Raw genomic sequence first — 19,521 nt, forward strand, 5'->3', positions numbered from 1 at the left:
AAGGAGATAACAGACAAATTCTACTAGAATGTTGTATATTTTAATGCAACTCTGGTGTATGTATTTAAGTGAACTGAACAGACAGAAAACTGTGCCCATGTCATCTTTTGATTGACTATATTTCAAGAGATGGTCAGATAGAAGCAGGTTCCTTGCAAAACTTATAAACACACCCAAAGTCATATTGGATATACACTGAAAATTTTTTAAAGTTAAATAGCAGAATATATTAAAGTGATAATCTTTCTAAAAATCAAAACACATTTTAAATATGTTACTTGACTGTAAAAACATGAACAGAACTGCAGCTGTGTTTGGCCATGTGACCATGTGACCATGTGACCATGTACAAAGATCAACTTAAAGTGAAATGGCACTTCAAAGGTTTCATATACAGCACATCTATAAAACCACAGTACAAAATTGATCTGTATGTGCAGTTTATGTCACATTCAAAATGCTTGACCAAATGCTGGCGTACAATCAGGCGGCATCATCCTCATCGCCCAAAGTGCAGGCATGTGACTTTTCCTGTGACAAACATGAGCATGCACCAGCACTCGAGAGGCCGAACCACCATCGCTCCCTTAATGTCAGCCTTTGTCTCCCTTCTCTCAAGTATCATCTGTCGGTCCCGGCTCGGCTGGTGCTGTCTTCCTCTCTCAGTGTGGACGCGTCCTGTCCCGGCAGCAGCCTGCGACGGGTGTCGTGCGAGTGCTGCACCTCTGCTCGGCACTTGGAGCAGCAGCAGCAGAGCGTGGTGCACAGGCGTGAGCGGAGCGGCTGAGTGAACAACACAAACATGATGCAGTTGGCTGCTCCCTGCGAGGTGTTGCCAATTCCCTGTTGAGTGCAAACAGAAGTCTTTGAGAGTGGAGCAGCAGAGATGGATTGTTACATTGGAATAATATGTCCCTTCATGGATTGATTATTGATTGATTATTTGATGATGAGATATTGAATACTTGTATTTTACTACAATATTTGGTTTTACTAACAAACAAAACATATTTCCTTAAGAATTGTTGTTATATATTATATCAACATATCAAAATATTTTACACATATTTAAAGTAACAATAAAATGTAATAAATTGTCTGGGGAATTATTACATCATAATGTTTTTTAAACCCATTTAGAGAGGCAGTTTCTGCATTTTACAACATAAACTAATGACAGTGCACGTACACTCACGCTTATGAGCTTCATACACACAAAACGACTCATAAACAAACAAAAGCTGCAGGAAGAAGCTGCAGTAACAGGAAAAGTAAACTGCAGAAGAGTTGACACACATCATCAAAACTGGTCGTCATTGCTTCAAAAGAACCTCTATGTGCACTCACATGCAGGGTGACCAGCACTGGGCTCTGTCTGGCTGGAGAGCCCGCTAGCAGCAGTATGAAGCGCACTGTGCTCCAAATGCGCAGGACGATAAAGATGACAGGAATAAGTGTTAGCTTCCTATCAGCCATGGAGGAGAAGGAGTGGGCCGGAGGCCTGTGGGCCAAAATGGGACGGTACTCGGACAGGGCAGCATGCTGCATCAGACCAGAGTTCATGATCAAAATCAAATCTTATAAAAAGATGAAAACATGATGTAAAAACACAAATAAGAAGGAGAATGAACAGAATGAGATGTGTCATTGAGGATAATGCACAATCTTCTCACAACATGGCAGCTATTTGAGGCAGACCTGTAGCTGTATGACAGAGAAATGAAGCTTCATTTAAAAAAGTTATTTTATTTCTGTGTACTGAAACATAAAAAATGTGTAGGAGGGTTGTGTAGCTATGGCTGTGGGATGTGTCAAATATTTATGTATCTAATATTGTTTATTAAATACAGAGAATTAAATTGAAGTTTCTTCAGTCCTGGAAATGTGTTTGTGTGGGTGGGGAAACAAAAGATGTACATGAGAAAAATTAAACATGGAGGGAGGAAAATAAAATATGTACATGATTCTGCTGCTGATGCAGATTGCACCTGGTGTCTTAAGAGCTAGCAGTGATTTTACTCTGGGGTTCAGTCCTCACCGCGATGTGGATGTGCCTCTTGATCAGGATGTAGAGGACGGGCAGGGTGAGGTAAGCCAGGAACTCCCAGATCTTTCCGGTCAGCAGCATCCACAGGACCCGGTCAGGAGTGTGGATCCTGACCCAGCACCAGCCCACGGACACCTCTGATGCGTCGTAGCCAATCTTGTTTAGGGACACGGCTGCAACAGTGATGATCAGAGGAACACCCCAGCTGGACAAAAACACAGGGTTTAGAGGACTGAACACAAACTTCCTCAAAAGGTCAACTTTCTATTTTTAACACACAGTTCGTATGCAAATGTTTGGTGGGTTCAACAACCACAAATATTGCAACGACATGTGACACCATGTGATAGATTATCCTGTGCTTAAGGCTTTTGTGTGTTACATAGTACAAGCTGCAGGGTCAGTTATAAAAATAACAGATTTCAGCACTTTACACTTTAAGAAGCCGTGTTCACCCTGAAGCAGCACCTCTCTACTCGCAGCACCCATTTGAAATAACACTTCTTTCATCTTTCTACATCTTTTCATCACCAATACATGGCAGATCATTATAAATACCCCTATGCTGGATGCCTTGTTGTGTGTGTGAGTGTGTCTGCGCGTGTGCACGAGTCTCTATGAATGGCTCTGCTGTGTGAGCTTCATTTCAATTGAGCATCTGAGAATTCACAAAAAACAAAATGAGAACGACATCCACAGACACAGCGGTGAGGCGCACCCAGGGGTGAAAATGTTCCGTGTCCAAAAATAGATCAATTATACAGCGCTACACCACAGTGAATCAACTCCCTCCTTACATCCTCACAATCAACATGGACAGCTCATTAATGTGCAGGAGGAAAACCAGCACAAAGGATCAAACACGTGCGCCGATTCAGAGCTTCAAAATTAAAGTCTAGCTTACAATAAAAACAAGCAGCTTGCGAACCCCTTTAACAGCCTTGTAACATGTTTGTTCAACCATGTTTGGTCAGGTTTTTATCCTGAGAAACGCCACCCAAACGAGTTCTGTCGCTGTGATTATGAAATGTTTTTGTGTTTGGTGTACCTAATAATTGAATCTAAAAGACATGCATGATATAATCTGTCAGCTCATCAGTATTGAGAGATAATTGATTAAAAATAATGAAATATGTCATAACTCCAATAAAATTCAGCCTAACTATGTATGAAGCATCAGGCATAATTACAGTGAATATTCAATCTGTTTAAACTAAAGATGAATATATATTCTTAATATTAAAAACTTGTTTTCCCTGAAGGTAACAGTGTGACTGAGTCTTGACGGGATGCTCTCAAGAAGAGAATCCCCCGGCTGTGGAACAAATGAAAGAGCAAAAATGATGAAAATAAAAATGTGACGGTGAAATAAATGTCACATAATCTTTCTGTATTTATACGTCAATTGCAGTCATCTCCAGTATGAGCTAACTTGTGCTAGTTTATCAAACACGGATCGGGGGGTGAGGGTGTATAAAATCATTTGTAAAGCTCTGAGTGTTCCCAGGAGCACAGGCCTCAATAAACTGTCAAATGGAAAAACTGATGAACCAGTCAGGAAGGGCCTTGTCCAGAGAGGTGACCGAGAACCCAAAGGTCCCTCTAACAGGGCCTCAGAAGTCCCCAGCAAATATGAGAGAACCTGCAGGAAGGACGAGCATCTCAGCAGCTCTCCATCAATCAGTCCTTTTTGAGAGTTAGCCAAACGGCATTAACAGGACTCTGAGGGAAAATATTCTCCAATTTTCCAATAATTGAACTACAAACACTTTGTCAGAAGGACTCTGAGCATGGTTCTGAAAAAACTTAAAGTTGAGCAAAACAAAATTGTTTTGAAGTGGTTCAGACCAAATATGACAGATGAAAAGAGTTTATTAGTCCATAGTGCATGATTTTGAATCTAAAAAACTAGGTAATGTTCATACAGTGAGGGGACTCCAAGATAAAGATGAAGTTGGTGTGAAATACAGCTATAGGGAAGAGGATTAGGGCCACATTTGTTTTTAATTCTGACTTTAATCTCAGAATTGTGAGAAGAAAGTCTTTTTGTTTTTCTTTTCCTTTTGTCCCCACTGCAATCAGGCTGTACAACAGCACAGCCAAACGAAGTGGCTCATCAACTGGACTAATGTGGCTATTATTGTTTATTATTATTATTATTATTAACTATTATTATTACTAATGAGCTGCTGGACACCTGAATTCCCTTAGGGGATAAATGATCTATCTATTTATCTTCTGATTTCAATCTGAATTCTGAGATTAAACTAGAATTCTAAAAAAAATAATTCACATGTGGCCCTAATCCTCTTCCGCAGAAATCAACATGAGAAAGGTGTTGGGAAAATTGTATAAATCCTGCTGTCCACGCTGCAGACACTTTAGAGACGGTCCCTAACTTCAGTTCGTCATTTCCCTTGTTTACCTTCAGCTTCAGAGTTCCATATGCTACAACACCAGCGCGTGAGGTACAAGTATCACCTGCGCAGCATCAATAAAACTTTATGTGATGAACAAATCATCTGGTGCGGATTGATGACCTCACTCATTAATTATTGAGATTTAAATCCATCAAACTGTCTTCACCACAGGTGCAGCCACAAAGAGAAGTACGACCGACCCACGTCTACTTACCTGACCAGGTGGAAAATCAGCTCCAGGCTGTCGGCGACTCTCTGACTGGACCTCACGATGAAAACGTACAGGTAAATGGCTATGGCCACGGTCCAGAAGAAAGAGCTGGTGTTCGCGAAGGTGGATACTGCCCCTTGAACGATGCAGTCCACCGAGTCGGTCTGGAAAACGCTCCAGACTCCGAAGGCGTAGGAGACGGCGGAGAGCCAGTCCGACACCGAGAGGTAGACCAGGAGTCTCCTCGGAGTGGTCCTCAAGTCGGACCAGATAATGTAGGTGAGGATGATCAGGGACGAGCCCACAAACGAGAGCGCGCACGAAAACAAGACGACCACCTGCTCAGACAAGTAAACAACCGTGTGATTTCCGCTCGCCATCGTTTGCTGTGATTAGAAGAACCTTTGTCAGCTCATCGATAAGATCATCTCGTGTCAAACGTGCTACGGTGTTTGCCAACAGACTAGTCCACCACGCTGTTGTTGCACATGTTAATATTAGCCTACCGCGGGGTGTCCGCGCTGTTTCCCCAAAAAAACAGGCGACACTGAAAAATTCGGGTCCAGCCTTATGACTTAAACTCACTTCTCTGCTTTAAGGCGGCCAAACAAAAGTTTTCTCTCCGGATTTAACCCCTCCCTCCCCGTGACAACCCGGAACCCAAAGCAGAAGTCACAGTCAGCTGGTAGGAGAGACTCATATGGGACTATTCTTGGCTCTAATGATGTTTACTGGTGTGACCTTAGTGAAGCTGTTGCATTAGAGCTTGTCAAATAGGAACAGATGACATCATGTTAAAAAAACTTTCCCATTCCAGACATGGTGTGTATATAAGAAATGACCCTGTTATGTCACCTCTCATTTCAAGCATGGACATTTAGCAGGGAAGTATACAATACATCTGATGTTTATTATTATTATTATATTTTAATAAAAGGTGACCCATTCCTTTCTCAATCTTGGCAATAGAAATAATAACAATACAGTTTATGTACAGGGTAATAAAGTACTTTACAAAATGCAAGATTATCAAATAGAAAAGTAAAAGAAATAACAACAAGGGTTAAAAATCATCACAACACAAAGAGAATCAGAGAGTACATACAAGCTTTAAAGTAAGACAGGGTAATAAATGAGCACAAAGTGCATTTGACACAAGGATCTCAAAATGTAGCGACAGCTGTAATGCTGTAAATCACCAAAATATCATTAAGACTGCAACTAACATATTTCAATAATTAATATAAAAAATTAATTCTTTATGATTAGTTGAATAATTGTTTGGTCAATAAAACGTCACAAAAAAGCGAAAGGCAGCCTTTAATATTTCTCAGAGCCAAAGGTCAAATCTGCTTGTTTTGTCCAACCAGTACTCCAGATCCCAAGGTGTAAAATCCACTATAAATCAGAGAAAGTGGCAAATCCTCCAGTTTGTGATCTGGAAGCTTAATTATGGTTTATCAACTATTAAATGGTTGCCAGTTGAACCTGAATTAATTGACTTATCATTCAGCACTAAGTAATTTTAAAGTATTATTAACATTAAGGTGTTCAACTGAACTTATTATATTCCCCAGCTCACATGAAACATCAGATTCGAACAGTTGGAAAACACTAGCACATATTTCAATTTTAAAAAGCAGGTCACAGTAACACACTGCATCACCCAGCCAACATGTGAGCTCTCCATTGTAGGACTGAGATAGTCACCCTCAGCACTCTAATAAAGCCATTATTAAATGGAAAACACACATTTAATTAAAAATTTCAGCTGATGGTTACATTTTGCATCAAAGTACATTTTCTCGTTATCAATCAGTTCGTTGGGCCCACAGGCCGTGATAAAGTATTTAATTGTTGTGACATTTTTGAGTAATGAGGATCGTCTGCCGTGCTTTGTGTAGAGTTGCTGTTAATTCCTCGGTGTCTTTGTGATTGTTTGGTTTACCAAGGAGCTGAGGAGTAGGAAGATTTAAAGCCATGAAGCGGTGACCTTGTGTGAGAGCAGGACTTTACCGCTTCTGCATTGCTGCAGCTCAGAAAAACTGCAACCCCTTTTTTTGTGTTTACAGCAATGCAGTGGCACGCTGGTCGTTTTCCAGCAGCCTGCTGCAGACACATCTGCATTTACCGTCCGAATCATCCATCACCAACATTCAGTTTTACAATACACGATTACGTCAAGTGTTAACAATAAATCAACAAAAGATTGTGTCGAGAATATACGTTTTTTTTTTTTTTTGGGATCTTAAATCAGGAGCACACCATACATTCAGCTGTATCTGCGTTTGCTCTGTGCGTGTCTGTGTGTGTGTGTGTGTGTGTGTGTGTGTGTGTGTGTATATGAAAACCTGAATTAGTGTGTGCACCTGGTATCCAGGCCATTCTGGCTCATCAGCACTCATTAGGTGTACTGTGTTTGCATAGCAACGTCATTTTTTCAAGGGTCTCACAAAGGTTTTACACAGCGCAAAGTGGTACAACACAAGTTTTCTCCAGACTCCATTATTACAAAACGCATGTGTACTGAGAAAACAAACAAAGCAAATGAACGAATCAGTCCTTAAGTAACTTTTATTTGCTCTCTTTATTAAATTTTTTACAGTTTTAATTCATGATGAAAAAAATTCAGTCTCAATGGAAAAAAAATGTATACAATGTAGGTTTTACAAATTGCTGTGGTGTTTGATGAACAAAAGCATGCTGGGAGATCGCTTTCAGTCACAAGATGGCAGCAGAGCGTCATAAAAGTACAAAAGAAAGAGTAGAAGCTGGATGCTTTGATCCAATTGTAAATATTGTAGAGGCTGTACACACAAAGGCCATGCTCTCAGCTGATCTATCATCAGTTCATTCTGTATCAGCTCCTCAGCTCTGGTTAATCTCTACAGTGTGAGCACACATGTAAAAACTTACAGTAGCAGCAGCATCCTTGTTTGTTGCAATGCTGATTTGTTGTTTTTCCTTCCTCTCGTTTTCCTCCCCGTGTTGGCTGCGATTCCCAGGGCCTCTTATTGCGAAGAATTTCTGCGGCAGTATACTTGCTGATTGCTTCGTTCTCACTCCTCACAACAACCAGCTAAGACACTGCCAGAGAAACACCCACAGCACCCGCGTCCGACAGATCCGTCCCTCCGCCTGCCTCTCTCCCCCCCCCGGCACGATCCCGACCGGTCTTTGCCGTGCACTTCCCACCTTGCCACCAGTCTGGCACTCCGGACTCTCACACCTTTCATGCCCAGCTTCATGGCGATGGTTGTTGGAAGGCCTCACACTGAAAGCCCCCCGGGGGTGGTGGAGCTCTATAAGAGAAGAAGAAGGAAATAATGATTTAGTAACAACTGCTTCATAGAATCGGATAAATTTCCATGAGAACTTTAAAAATAAAGCTTTGAAATATTAAATTAAAGATTTTACGAGGCGTTCTGCCCCACCTTCCTCAGCTTTACATAACTGTGATGCATTGATGAGTGTACACTCCGCTGCCCAAAGTGACCCAAAGCTTGTTCCCAAACAGATCCTCGATACTCCTCTAGCCTTTTGTGCAGCATCACTTTAAGTGCACACAACTTGGGCAAACACAAACACCCCCGAACTAAGAATAGACTTGCCATGACTCATGATTTTGCAACAAAAAGCTCAGTTTGATTTAGCTCTCATCTATTTGTGTGTGTCTCTCGGTTCACATGAACGCCACATAACGCAACGTCCTGTGTGTGTGTGTGTGTGTGTGTGTATTTGTGTTCCTAAGGGACAACAGCTAAAATCCCCCTTCGCTATCACTTGCGTTTGCTCGCTGCAGTGCTATTTTGAGCCGGCTGACCATTCCATACTGTCCTCTCCCTGTGGACTCTGCTTTGCTGACAGGACAACATGGATACTAGAGAGCGGTCTGCAGTCGCTAGCAAATGAGGGAAGAGAGGGAGTCATGATTGAGACAGAGAGGTGTCAGGAGGGATGCTTGGAAAACCTACAGTTGGCTGAACGTCCTCTGTCTGGTGTAGCTTTAGTGGTGAAATCTGCAGTGAGGCTATTTGTGGCCCTCCATGTCTGCTTTTGCTGTATTTTGTGACGCATTTTTTTGGTTGTGTAACTGGAAATTCCACCCTCGATTGGTGGTTGGAGCATTTTGACCGTATCCGATGTCAAAGAAAAAACCCAGATATTTCTAAGAAAGATGTTTGTGATGCTCCGGTGCAAGTTTGGACACAACGTGCCCGCTGATACCAACACTAAATGTTTATTTGTCTGCCCCTGCCTTACACACACACACACACACACACACATGGATACAAGTGATGTCCACAGACAAACAAAGAGACGCCTCTTGACCTGCTTTCAGTTGCCAAACAGCTGTGTCCGTGTCTCTTCGTGTCTTTGTGGCGAGCCAGACGCTGCCTTCGCTGAGCACATGATGACAGGAATTCCTTCCTGCTCAGGGCTTGATGTAATCCCTAATACAGGATTGAGGAATGCCAGTGAAAACAACACCCAGTTTGCTAAATGAATGAGCGGCTGCCTCACTGCTTCACACAGCGAACAGCAGCAGCAGGAGCAGCAACGAGCCTCGACTCACAAACCTGTCCACAAATATGTTTCAGGCCTCAGGCTGAGTTCAGCTCTGCAGACAGATTCTCGTCCTCCTATTTCTGTACTATTGGCCAAAAAAGAATTTTATGGGAAATGTGTTTCCAAATAATAATGTGTGGTGTGGGTGAACATTGCACAAATGATTTTAGTAGGGAATGTAGAGGAACATATTTTAAGGTTTGCCTGGTTAAAGTCATGTTAAATTTGGCTTTATTTAGACAGTTCTTTTTAAGGATGAAATTATAGATATGAATGTAAAAATAGCTTGCACTGGATTACTGATGCAAATATAATGAAGTGTTAGAAAGATAAATAAAACTAAATGATTACATATCAGAAAATAGTGAAAAATCCCAAATTATTCAGTTTACTGTCACATCATACAAATGGAAATCCTTGTAAATAATTAGCTGGAACTAGGAAATATTTTGTATTTTTCCTTGAAAAATGTCTTCAACGATTCATCGATTATCAAAATAATTTCGGATTAATTTTCTGTTGATCGACAAAATCGAATAATCGTGTGTCTCTACTCGAAGCCTGGTCAAAGTGACAGTATTTTTGATATTAGAAGTGATAGTTTACAGATCCTGAGTTAATAACACACAATGAAAAGCTTCTTTTACTCAGATATCAAAAGTGGATCATTTACGTCATCTTTGGTCTGATACTTCCTATTTTCCTGATTGAAATTATACTTTAATTCATTTTAATATTAAAATAACTATTTATATATTTATGTTATTTTGTGCATTACAACGGTATTGAACCCTAATGCATTTAAAAATGGTTTATTTTATCAGACAACTTGTAAAGGAGCAAAGCCAGCTACCAAAAATGCATCATTTCAGTTACTGTACTGAGCAACTTATTCACAACCACGTACAGAAATCATTATAGGCCTGTGACTAACGATTAGTTTCATTATCAATTTATCTGCTGGTTATTGACTTGTTTAGCCTGTGAAACATTAAAACAAATCCATCACAATTTAGCAAATCCAAATGTGACATCTTCAAATGTTTAGTTTTGTTCATTCAAAAGTCCAAATACCCAAAAAATAAGAAGATTACAATGATATATAAAAAAAAGAAAAGCAGAGGAGTCAGAGAACATTTGCCTTTTTTTTTATTTTTACTATTTTTGCTTGAAAAATAACTGAGAGAATTTATCACTTATCAAAACATTTGTGGATTATTTGATATATTTCGACGGACTGACTGTTTCAGCGGTGAAATGTGACGGTTCATATGGTGCACGTAGTGTTTGTCCCAGGGTGACATTTGTTTAAGTTACCGTTGGTCTCTGCTGTCACAGCAGCACAACCCCTTCATAATCTACAGCTCATGATATGTTGAACCTACTCCTCAGCAACAATGTGGATGTCCCATCACATCACATCACCCACACACAAACACACACAGTATACAACCCCACATTTCCTGAATACGCTGGACCCCTCTGCTGTCAGGCCTCAGATGGTGAAAAAAACAAACTCACCCTGCTACTGCACTTTACTTCCTCGGCCCTCCTGGCTCCTCTCCGCTGTGCTGCATGTCTCCGTTGTTCTAGTGTCAGCTAACAACGCTCAAACAGTCATGCCTTCCTGCTCTGGTGCCATTCCCCAGACCTAATCATCTTATGGCTAACAATGACATTAGTATTTACTGTAAGGCCATGTTTGTGAACAACGCTACACGCGACACACACACTGATGGCATGCTTGGCGCTGGAGCTTAGTGTCCCGTGAGGTTTATCTACAACAGGTATGTATATTGATTTTTAGATGTTTTCATTTCAAATGAGCAATTTAAAATCAACACCGGAAGCATTTTAATTGCTATAAAATGATTAGAAGAAGTGAAACTTTTATTCTCAACCTTTCTTGTCATTTTTTTTTAACCTTTTTAAAAAAATTTTTGTGTGTATTGGTTTAATCAGTATTCACTTCTGATTCCTGTACGTCAAACTGCTGTGTGTGAATAATTCAGTGGTTGTGAGTCTCACACACAGTGCACACTGCCCCTGGTTACCAGAAAACAGAGTTGCCCCAGTAACTATCTGCTTGCTTGGCCTCACACAGGTAAAATACACAGATCATAGAGCACAGGACACTAAATGACTTTCATTTGACTCACTCGAATGATTAATGTATTTGAGTGTTGATGGGCCCCACATGAGTTTTTTTTTTTTACTGTAGAGCAAATCAGTGACGCGTTGCGATCATGTGTCACAACGTGGGCAATCTGGTTCAGTTAAGGTTTTCTTTATGTGCTTGTCAGTGTGTAATCTAATGACGCTTCCTGTCTCAAACACTTCTCTTTTGAATCTCCGGCCGCACCGTCACTCACGACAGACTGTCGCTTTATGAACAGGAACTCAAATCAGCTCTGTCTCTCGTCTGTATTTAACCAGATACAAATCAATTATGAGAAGTGAGGAACTCTGAGCTCTTCATCTGTTTGGTCTCTGCTTTTCAGGAAGGAGAGGCGGCCTGCTGGTTCTCCTGATGGAAACGGGCTTTCATTCGGAAAACAATAACAAAATCGGCTGTCCTCCTCTGTGAGGATCAGACTCGGGTCAGACAATGATCGCTGAGTCCCTGCGGACTCGTGAAAGGGTCACTGGTGGTGCTGTGTGTGTGCGGAGGTTACTGGGCCACTGTGTGATTGGTAACTGTGTGTTTGAGTGTAACCTTTTGTATAGTTACCATGGCATCATGTTAGCATCAAGACTCGGCTTGGACGCTTTCAAAACACTGAGAGCTGTACACTTCAAATTACCATTTTCTCATTTATACTTCAGTCAACCTCGAGGCCTGATTAAGCTGATTTGAAGGCCTCATTTTACCATCTTTTTACTTCTCCACATTAATTATTGTATCTGGAGTAGAGGTGTGCTGTGCTCCTCTGTGCAGTAGCAATCAATCTAGACATTCACACACATGCTCAGATGTAATATTATATGTCAGAGGCTTTTTATTCACACACAGTTGTGACACTCACCAAGCAGCGAGGCAGGAGTGGCGCTCCTCCATTCACGCTCGGCCCCGGCGAGTGTTGATATCAACAGGAGTCTGTCCATTGGTGCTGCAGGGCTCTCCCAAGTCTGTGGGGCACTTCACTCTGGCAAACTGTTGACCAAGAGTGTCTTCTCTCTCTCTCTCTCCCTCCCTCTCTCTGAAGCCGTCTCTGCCTCACTCAGTCAGCGCAACAAGTCAAGGCATGTTCCAACACGCCACCAACAGCCAGACCTGGTGTATGAGCCTGCTCCTAGACCAGAGGGGGAGGAGCAGAGGATCAGAGAGGGGGGAAACCCAGAAAAGACCCAGCATGACTCAGCCTGCTTCAATCGGTTAGCATGCGCAGCTCTTACTTTGAACACTTTGACACATGAAGGAGTTAAGCTGATTTCTTTACAAAAGCGGAGTTGATGAGATGATGTGAAGGCCGATGGCAACTGACTGAAAAATAGTTCAAGAGGAGAGTATTTGTGAATTGCACTGGCTCGTCAGATCATCGTTGTTCTGTCATAGATCATAAAGAAGTCCAGTTTCCCTGCAGGCAGGGACTTCTCTCCCCTTTCCACCCTCTCTGTCCAGCTGGTGGAAACAGTGTTGTCTGTCTTTTTTCGGTTTATGCTAAAAAAAAATGCTTTTTACTGGTTGAAGCTGAAAGGATTAAAGTAAATTTAATATCTTAAATTCAGCTACAGTGTTGCTGTTCATTCATTCTCTTATTAGTAAGCAGTCCTACTTAATCTTTAACACAGCAGAATGAATAGTTTATAGAAGCTGTAACTGGGCACCAGCACAGCATACTAATGAAAGCTGCTGATTCATCAAATCATCCTGTACAGTATGCACAGTAGGTCACATCAATTACAAATGAAATGGCCGTGAACGTCATGGGCAAAGATATAGAAAATTTGTGAAATATTAATATTTTCCTGGAGCAGTGACATCGAATGTCATATCAGAGATGTATATACAAATGTAGAGTGTGTGCTGTTCAGCTAGACACATTAAACTGCATCAAATGTGCAGAATCATCACCACCCATGAGCGCTAATTATGCAGAGCTGCTCTGATGCTAGCCGGGGTTTTTTTCTCTTTTTTTTTTCTTTTTTTTTTTTTTGACTAGAGGAGGGGTGATGCCAGTTCATCACTGCTGTAGTGGAAGTTGATCACTAGGCAGATTCTGGGTGCAGCGGCAGGAACCAGCTCAGCAAATCTCACCTGCTACAATATGGTCTGGGTCTGGCTGCCTGAGCATCTCTAAAGCACCGTACTGTGCATCAGTGGTGCTGCTCTCCACTGCAGCCTATCAACACACTGATGACCTTATCAATGAAAGAGCAATGTCACTATGATGTTATGACCAGAAAGAGCTCAAAGCGCTCTTAGCTCTGCTTGGAGGTTTGTCTTTTTCCCTGCTGACATCAAGTCGAAAAGCAGAGCAACTTTGTAAAAGAGCAGAAGAGGCGTATTTGCCTGCAGATAGTTGCTTTAATTTATTGGAAGTGGTGATGCGGCACTGCACTGCACAGCACAGCAGCGTTTTGACAAAGAGCCAGCAGTAGTTTCGCCAACTGAGTTGCTTCTTAATATATGGAAGCATGAACTATCTGAGCGAAGTATGGACAACGAGCTGGCCCACTCAGAGGAAATTATGCTCTGCACTTTAAAAGCGAAATCATCACATAAAACTGTAATTGATTTCTACCTGGGACACAGACTGTAGCTGAGGCCTCACACTTGCATTTGTGTCAATCGGGGGAGGGGGGGTGGAGGGGAAGGAACCCCTAGCCCAGCAAGTTCAAAGCTTGCTGCATTGATTACATCATCGGAACTGGAGTGCTGGAATGGGACAATGCACCATCAGAGGGGGGGGGGGGGGGGACAAACGGCTAATCTCACCATTGCCTCCCTGTGGAGCTCCATGGGCAGAGTGTGTGTGTGTGTGTGTGTGTGTGTGTGTGTGTGTGTGTGTGTGTGTGTGTGTGTGTGTGTGTGTGTGTGTGTGTGTGTGTGAGTCTTTCTCTGTCTCAAACTCAGCTCAGTCCGGCCCAGAGTGAGACAGCCTGCTCTCCCTCACATTTACCAGCACTGTGTCACGTGACTCAAGGACTGTCTATGTCTGAGACAGAATGGTCATCTTGATGTGCATCCCCATGTTTCTGTGCGTGTCTGTCTGTGTGCCTCAGTGAGTGTGTGTGTATGTGTGTGTGTGAGTGTGTGCACTTGTGCATGTGTGCTATTAGAGGCCAGCACTGCAGGAACTCAGCTGCTGCAGGACACTGCAGGATTGCTGTTCTGCTGCTGGCTCACTGGCTCTTGCTTTTTTTTCTCTCTCTGTCTCTCCTCTCTCTATTCACTCAGGCAAATTGCTCAAGGAGGATGGTGAGAGCATGTGCTGCATACTTTTTCAGCAGGGGAGAGGAGGGGTGAGTGGAGGAGAAAGGAGGAGGGATGGGGGGGGCAGAATCACAGAGGTGCAAAGCATGCCGGTGAGGCGCTGTGCTGGGCAACTGTACCTCTGAGAGAGACTACAGTAGAGAAATTGGAGACAAGGAAGGAGGAGGAGGGATGAAGAGGAGAGAGGGTGGGAGGTGGGGGAGGGCAGAAATGAGGTGCAAGGAACATCAGGTGAGTGCGGCAATTTCCTTTGCTGGCAGTGCAGCACCCACCCTCAGTGAGAGTGTAAGCAGGAGAACTGCAGATGTTCAGAGATGATGTCAGGCTCCGGATGTGGCACGGACCTTTAGTGCAGTTTGCTATCACTCTGCTCCCTCGCACTAGCCTGCCTGCAGTCGGGAGAAATTCAAAGGCCGGAGAGATGCTCTGTACTTGAGCCTCACAAAGCGGCAGCTGACGACGCAGGGCCGTCTTTTTCAAGGTCTTAGCACAGTTACCTGAGGTGAACCCAGCGCTGACCGAACCAGCATACAGGCGAACTGACCTGGCTGGATTCATCGTCCAAAATGTGGTTTCAGAGCACATTTTGAATACTGACTAACTCTAATATGAAGCTTATTTTCCAAAACTATTCTTATATGGCCTTTGAAAAGGCTTGGAGTTGAGCACAGACAATGTGATACAGCAAAAAGACAAAAGTAGCAATATTGACTTTTAGAGCAGAGAGTTGCTGAGATACTGCTGCAGAGACATTACCCAGTGTGAGAGTGGTTCTGCTCAGAGAGACCTTTTCCTTTCCGTTTTTATCCACGAGAAAAATAAATCTTCTCCAAATGCAAACACCAACAGCTGAATACTCTTTCTCTCACAGTGTTTGTGCCAAACCCGCCAAAAAAACCTTACAGAGCTGCACTCTGCCCTGGTATCCACTTATAGGACAGCAGAAAAAGTCCTAGTAGCTAGAGCACAACTTCACGACTGCACCACAGCTCCCCTGTCCCATGCAGGCCACTGTAGCCTCATTCTCATTTCCTCATTTCAGCACTCAGACACTGACAGCACAGGGCCACTGATACAATATATTCTTCCCACCGGTTTCCAGAATCATATTCACAACTAACACATGCTGCTAAATATAAACCCACAACTAGATGAGAAAAGTAAAGAGCTTGGACTATCTGTACTCTCCTAACAGCAAAGTCAGCAGATAAAAGTCTCCTCTAGTGGAGGGAACTCTGCATCCTGGTTAGTTTTTTTGTCCTTGTGTCAAATAGTCTCTTAAGCAGCCGCTATCTGACACGCCGGCTGCTATTTCCAGCCTGTACCATGTGTTAAACATGGATGAGGGAGCAGAGGAGCCTGACTGCTAACTGACTGGCTGTCTGGCTGGCTGCTGCCTGGTTATTACTGGTGCAGAGGAGGCTGAAACTGATGAGACAGAAGCAGCCAGGAGCTTCAACACTGCAGGCATGCACACAGACATACGTATATCAACTCCTGTAAGGCGAAGAAGTATCCTGTCCTTTTGCAAAGAGGTAGACATGTAAGGAGACAACGTACAAGGTAAATAAGTCTAGATAGGAAATAAATGTATACCTACGGATGAGTCTCGGACCGCATCACACGCCATGAGGAGAGGAGGAAAACTTCTCTGCACTCTGAGCCTCTTGGTCGCTGGTGATGTGCTTTCATGGCGCGGCAAAGTTGACTGCAGCATTGCCTCCTGAACAGAATGACATTGTTTGCACTCTCTCTCTCCCTCTCTCTCTCTCTCTCCCTCAGTCCTCCTCCTCCTCCTCCTGTGCGCGCTCACTCCCCCTCCTCTTCTTTGCACGCTTGCTGGCAGCATAAACTGCACAGCTCAGCAGTGTTCCCCCACTGCCGCAGCAGATCCTGCATGAGCTCTGCGTATCTGAGTGGGATGGGACTTTTAAAGGGGAACGCAACCTCCAGGGTCAGTGTGTGCACATCCTCGGTCCGCCCTCCTCTCCTCCCTGTCCTCCTCAGCAACCCCACCCCCACCCCCACCCCCCTGCTCTCCTAACACCGCTGACAATCATCAGTGTAAAGGACTCCTCACAAGAGAGACCCCCCCCCCATGCACACATAACCCTCCATCCCCTTTTATTCATTTTCACACTACAGCAAAAGCTGCTTTGAGAAGTGAGTGTGCTCAGACCTCAATGAGGAATAATTTGCTCCTCAGAGAGGCCATCTCCTCTGGTATTCTTTGAAACCTGTCATAATATCTCTGAAATATAAATTCCAATGAAAATGCCTATTGTATATTTCCAGGAATGAGTTGCAAAAAGACTCATTTAAGACGATTTAATTCAAACATGTTCATGAAAGATCAGAAGATGAGACTCTGGGTCAAGACTGAATCACCACCTCTAAATCCAGATGATTGTTTGTCACGAGATCAGGTGATATTATATTCAAAAACTCTGGTCGCTTTATTGTACTGTTGAGCAATTATTAGGAACCATCAACAAAGTACAAAACATAAGACACACCACAATGTCACCGCACATTATGAGCAATAATCATGCAATCAGGGAGTGAATGTCACTATCTAAAAGCTGCCTCGTAAAGTAAAATGCCCTTAATCTGCCTACCTTTCATTACCCAAGATGCACTGCTCTACTGGTGCTATTCTGCAGTGCGCTAAAATATAGAAATATCTTGACCAACCAAATTTGTCTTTTGCGTGTTGCACAACTCTGTGAGAGTGAGATCATCCATCATTTAGTCAGCCAATAAGGTTGAACTTCTCTTTCTGCAATGGCTTTACTTCACAAAAATGCACAAGGTGGGACGCTTCCCAGCTTTTCACTGATGACGTTTGCAGCGCACTGCATGGGCTTTGTATGGATAATGGTTTCTCCATTTTAAATTCTGTGCGTTTGAGGTATCAGCGTGTTGGCTGTACTCTGCAGCAGTGCAGCGCTCTCTGCTTCTCACTGCAGGAGCGGGGCTTTTTTTTTTTCTTCTTTTTTTTTTTAAACATGACTTTGTTCTGCCTGGGCCCCCAGTTGAACCCTGGGATCTTTCGTCCTGTGGTGCAAAATTAGGCACTGCATGCACCTCACATTAACCCTGAATCCATCCAGACAAGGTGTATGCTTACCTGTTTTAGGCAGGACTTTGTGTATTATATGAGGGCTTTTCTCCCTAATTAGCTTGTATCTCTGCTCTTAAGATATACCACTGCTGCTACAGATTACTAAATCCGCAAACTCACATAATGGAGCGTCTCTGACTATTGGGGATCAGCTGCACGACGCTGTCCATATCAGTCAGTGTCAGCATGAATCACAGGTTGTCTTTCATGCGAAAATTGCAATCAGCTGAGAGTGAAGCATCGCTCCCTGCATGAAAGATCTGCATGCAGCGCTGCGACTGCATCAGTCTGCCGAGCCTCGCAGCATCTGTCCTCTCCCCTGTACTCTGTGACACCAGGGAAAATGCCCCCGCCAGCATATCCCTCACATAGCCCATGCCATTCTCAGTAATGGCATCCCCTGTGATGAATAAGCCATGAGGAGGGGCCCTTTTACATGTCCTATTAGATTACCTCCCTGTGCTTTACCTGGCTGCTGTCACCTCATCGCCTCTGGCTCTCCACTCTTCTTAATATTCTTTCTTGTTAGCCCAGCCAAGGGCAGACTGTATGAACGTGTGTTAAAGCTCATAGATCATATTTGTGTAGAGATTTGGAGTCGAGTCGTCTGTGCAGTTCATTGAATGTTGTACATACACGGCCAGTCACTCATTTTTATGATTCGCATTAATGTCTGGTAAAAACTGCTTCCCTATTAGGGAATGTTCAATGTTTTTTTTTTGTACCCGCTGTCATAACAGGACATCGTCATTGACTTACACCTTATCAGACATGAGCTGTAACAAAACTGAGGCAATGCTCATCTGAGGGGAAAAAGGTTATCTGTCAGGTATAGACAGTCTTGACACGCGCAGATAATGGAGTTAAGTCTAACCATTGGCAGGTGAGTTTGCATGTCTTTTTTCTTTTTTGCCATTCACAGCCAATTCCCCGGCTCCATTGATCTGTCCGGAAAAGATAATAGACACATTGATTCACAAGCTCAGCAGCTTGCTTGGTTTACACATCAATTCAGACTAATTCTCAGTAGTCCTTAGTCAAGGAGGAGAATTGCCTTAACTGACGAGTGACTCCTGGGTCTTTGAAAATGTAGAATTAAAAAGCCGTGCTGTGAAGATTTACTGTCTCTTTTGGGTGTAAAGAACTGCAGAATTTATTCCTGAAAATCTGAAGTAAAAAAAAGAAAAAAAAAAAGAAAAGATTTCGATGAGCATACGTGACCATAGACTCTGGGGGAACCAATGAAAAACAGAGTCAGAAAGGAGATAATTGAGGCTAGCTAGCATTAAATTAACTTACAAAAATCTTCCTTTCTCCGCTCAGTTCAGTCCTTGTGGCATAGAGATAGAGTGAATGATGGGATCCTGACTTAGTAGAAGAAGGTGCGTGGTGTGTTTCACTGCACCAAGGCTTCTTTGCTGACCTCATTTTGCAAAGCTGAGCAGATTCCTCCCAAGGCCAAGTGGAGTGAAAAAGACACACTGTCAACTCCTAAACAGGTCAAATGTGGTTGTGCAGGAACGACTGTAAGCACACGGACGTACAAGCAGTTAACCGTTTTGAATTCACAACAGATGAAGTAGTCCAGGTATCTTTTATTTCACTGACAAGGATGCGCTCTTTTCGATTTTATTAAAGAATAACCGCCGACATTACTCACGGTGACATTAAAGACCCTGTTCTGAGAGGCAGAGCTGGATATGCGAAACATAT

The 19,521-nt window shown here is 43.0% G+C and overlaps 1 protein-coding gene across 3 annotated transcripts; it reads right to left on the reverse strand.

The window, feature by feature from the left end:
* Window positions 1-18: 18 nt before the first annotated feature.
* gpr157 (G protein-coupled receptor 157) lies at window positions 19-16,473 on the reverse strand. Of its 3 annotated transcripts, none has more exons than XM_056385447.1 (6): window positions 16,285-16,473; window positions 12,274-12,540; window positions 4,682-7,980; window positions 2,039-2,252; window positions 1,348-1,542; window positions 19-843 (listed from the first exon to the last, which is right to left on the reverse strand). In XM_056385447.1, exons 3-6 carry the CDS (start codon window positions 5,056-5,058, stop codon window positions 622-624), a joined length of 1,008 nt encoding a protein of 335 aa, XP_056241422.1. In that variant the 5' UTR covers window positions 5,059-7,980; window positions 12,274-12,540; window positions 16,285-16,473; the 3' UTR covers window positions 19-621. The 3 variants fall into 3 exon arrangements, with proteins under 3 accessions (XP_056241422.1, XP_056241424.1, XP_056241425.1); XM_056385449.1 differs by having other exon boundaries at window positions 16,281-16,473; XM_056385450.1 differs by lacking the exons at window positions 12,274-12,540; window positions 16,285-16,473 and having other exon boundaries at window positions 4,682-8,005.
* Window positions 16,474-19,521: the final 3,048 nt, after the last annotated feature.

The sequence above is a fragment of the Seriola aureovittata genome, chromosome 9 (genome assembly GCF_021018895.1).
Source record: "Seriola aureovittata isolate HTS-2021-v1 ecotype China chromosome 9, ASM2101889v1, whole genome shotgun sequence".
In the NCBI taxonomy this organism is placed as follows: domain Eukaryota; kingdom Metazoa; phylum Chordata; class Actinopteri; order Carangiformes; family Carangidae; genus Seriola; species Seriola aureovittata.

What these genes read in the sequence shown, in the direction of transcription:
- gpr157 (XM_056385447.1), bottom strand. Translation starts at nt 5,058, where the DNA reads ATGGCGAGCGGAAATCACACGGTTGTTTACTTGTCTGAGCAGGTGGTC. An exon ending in CTGATTTTCCACCTGGTCAG is followed by an intron (nt 2,253 to 4,681) that starts GTAAGTAGACGT and finishes GTTTTTGTCCAG; the next exon opens with CTGGGGTGTTCCTCTGATCA. An exon ending in CAGTGCTGGTCACCCTGCAT is followed by an intron (nt 844 to 1,347) that starts GTGAGTGCACAT and finishes TGCACTCAACAG; the next exon opens with GGAATTGGCAACACCTCGCA.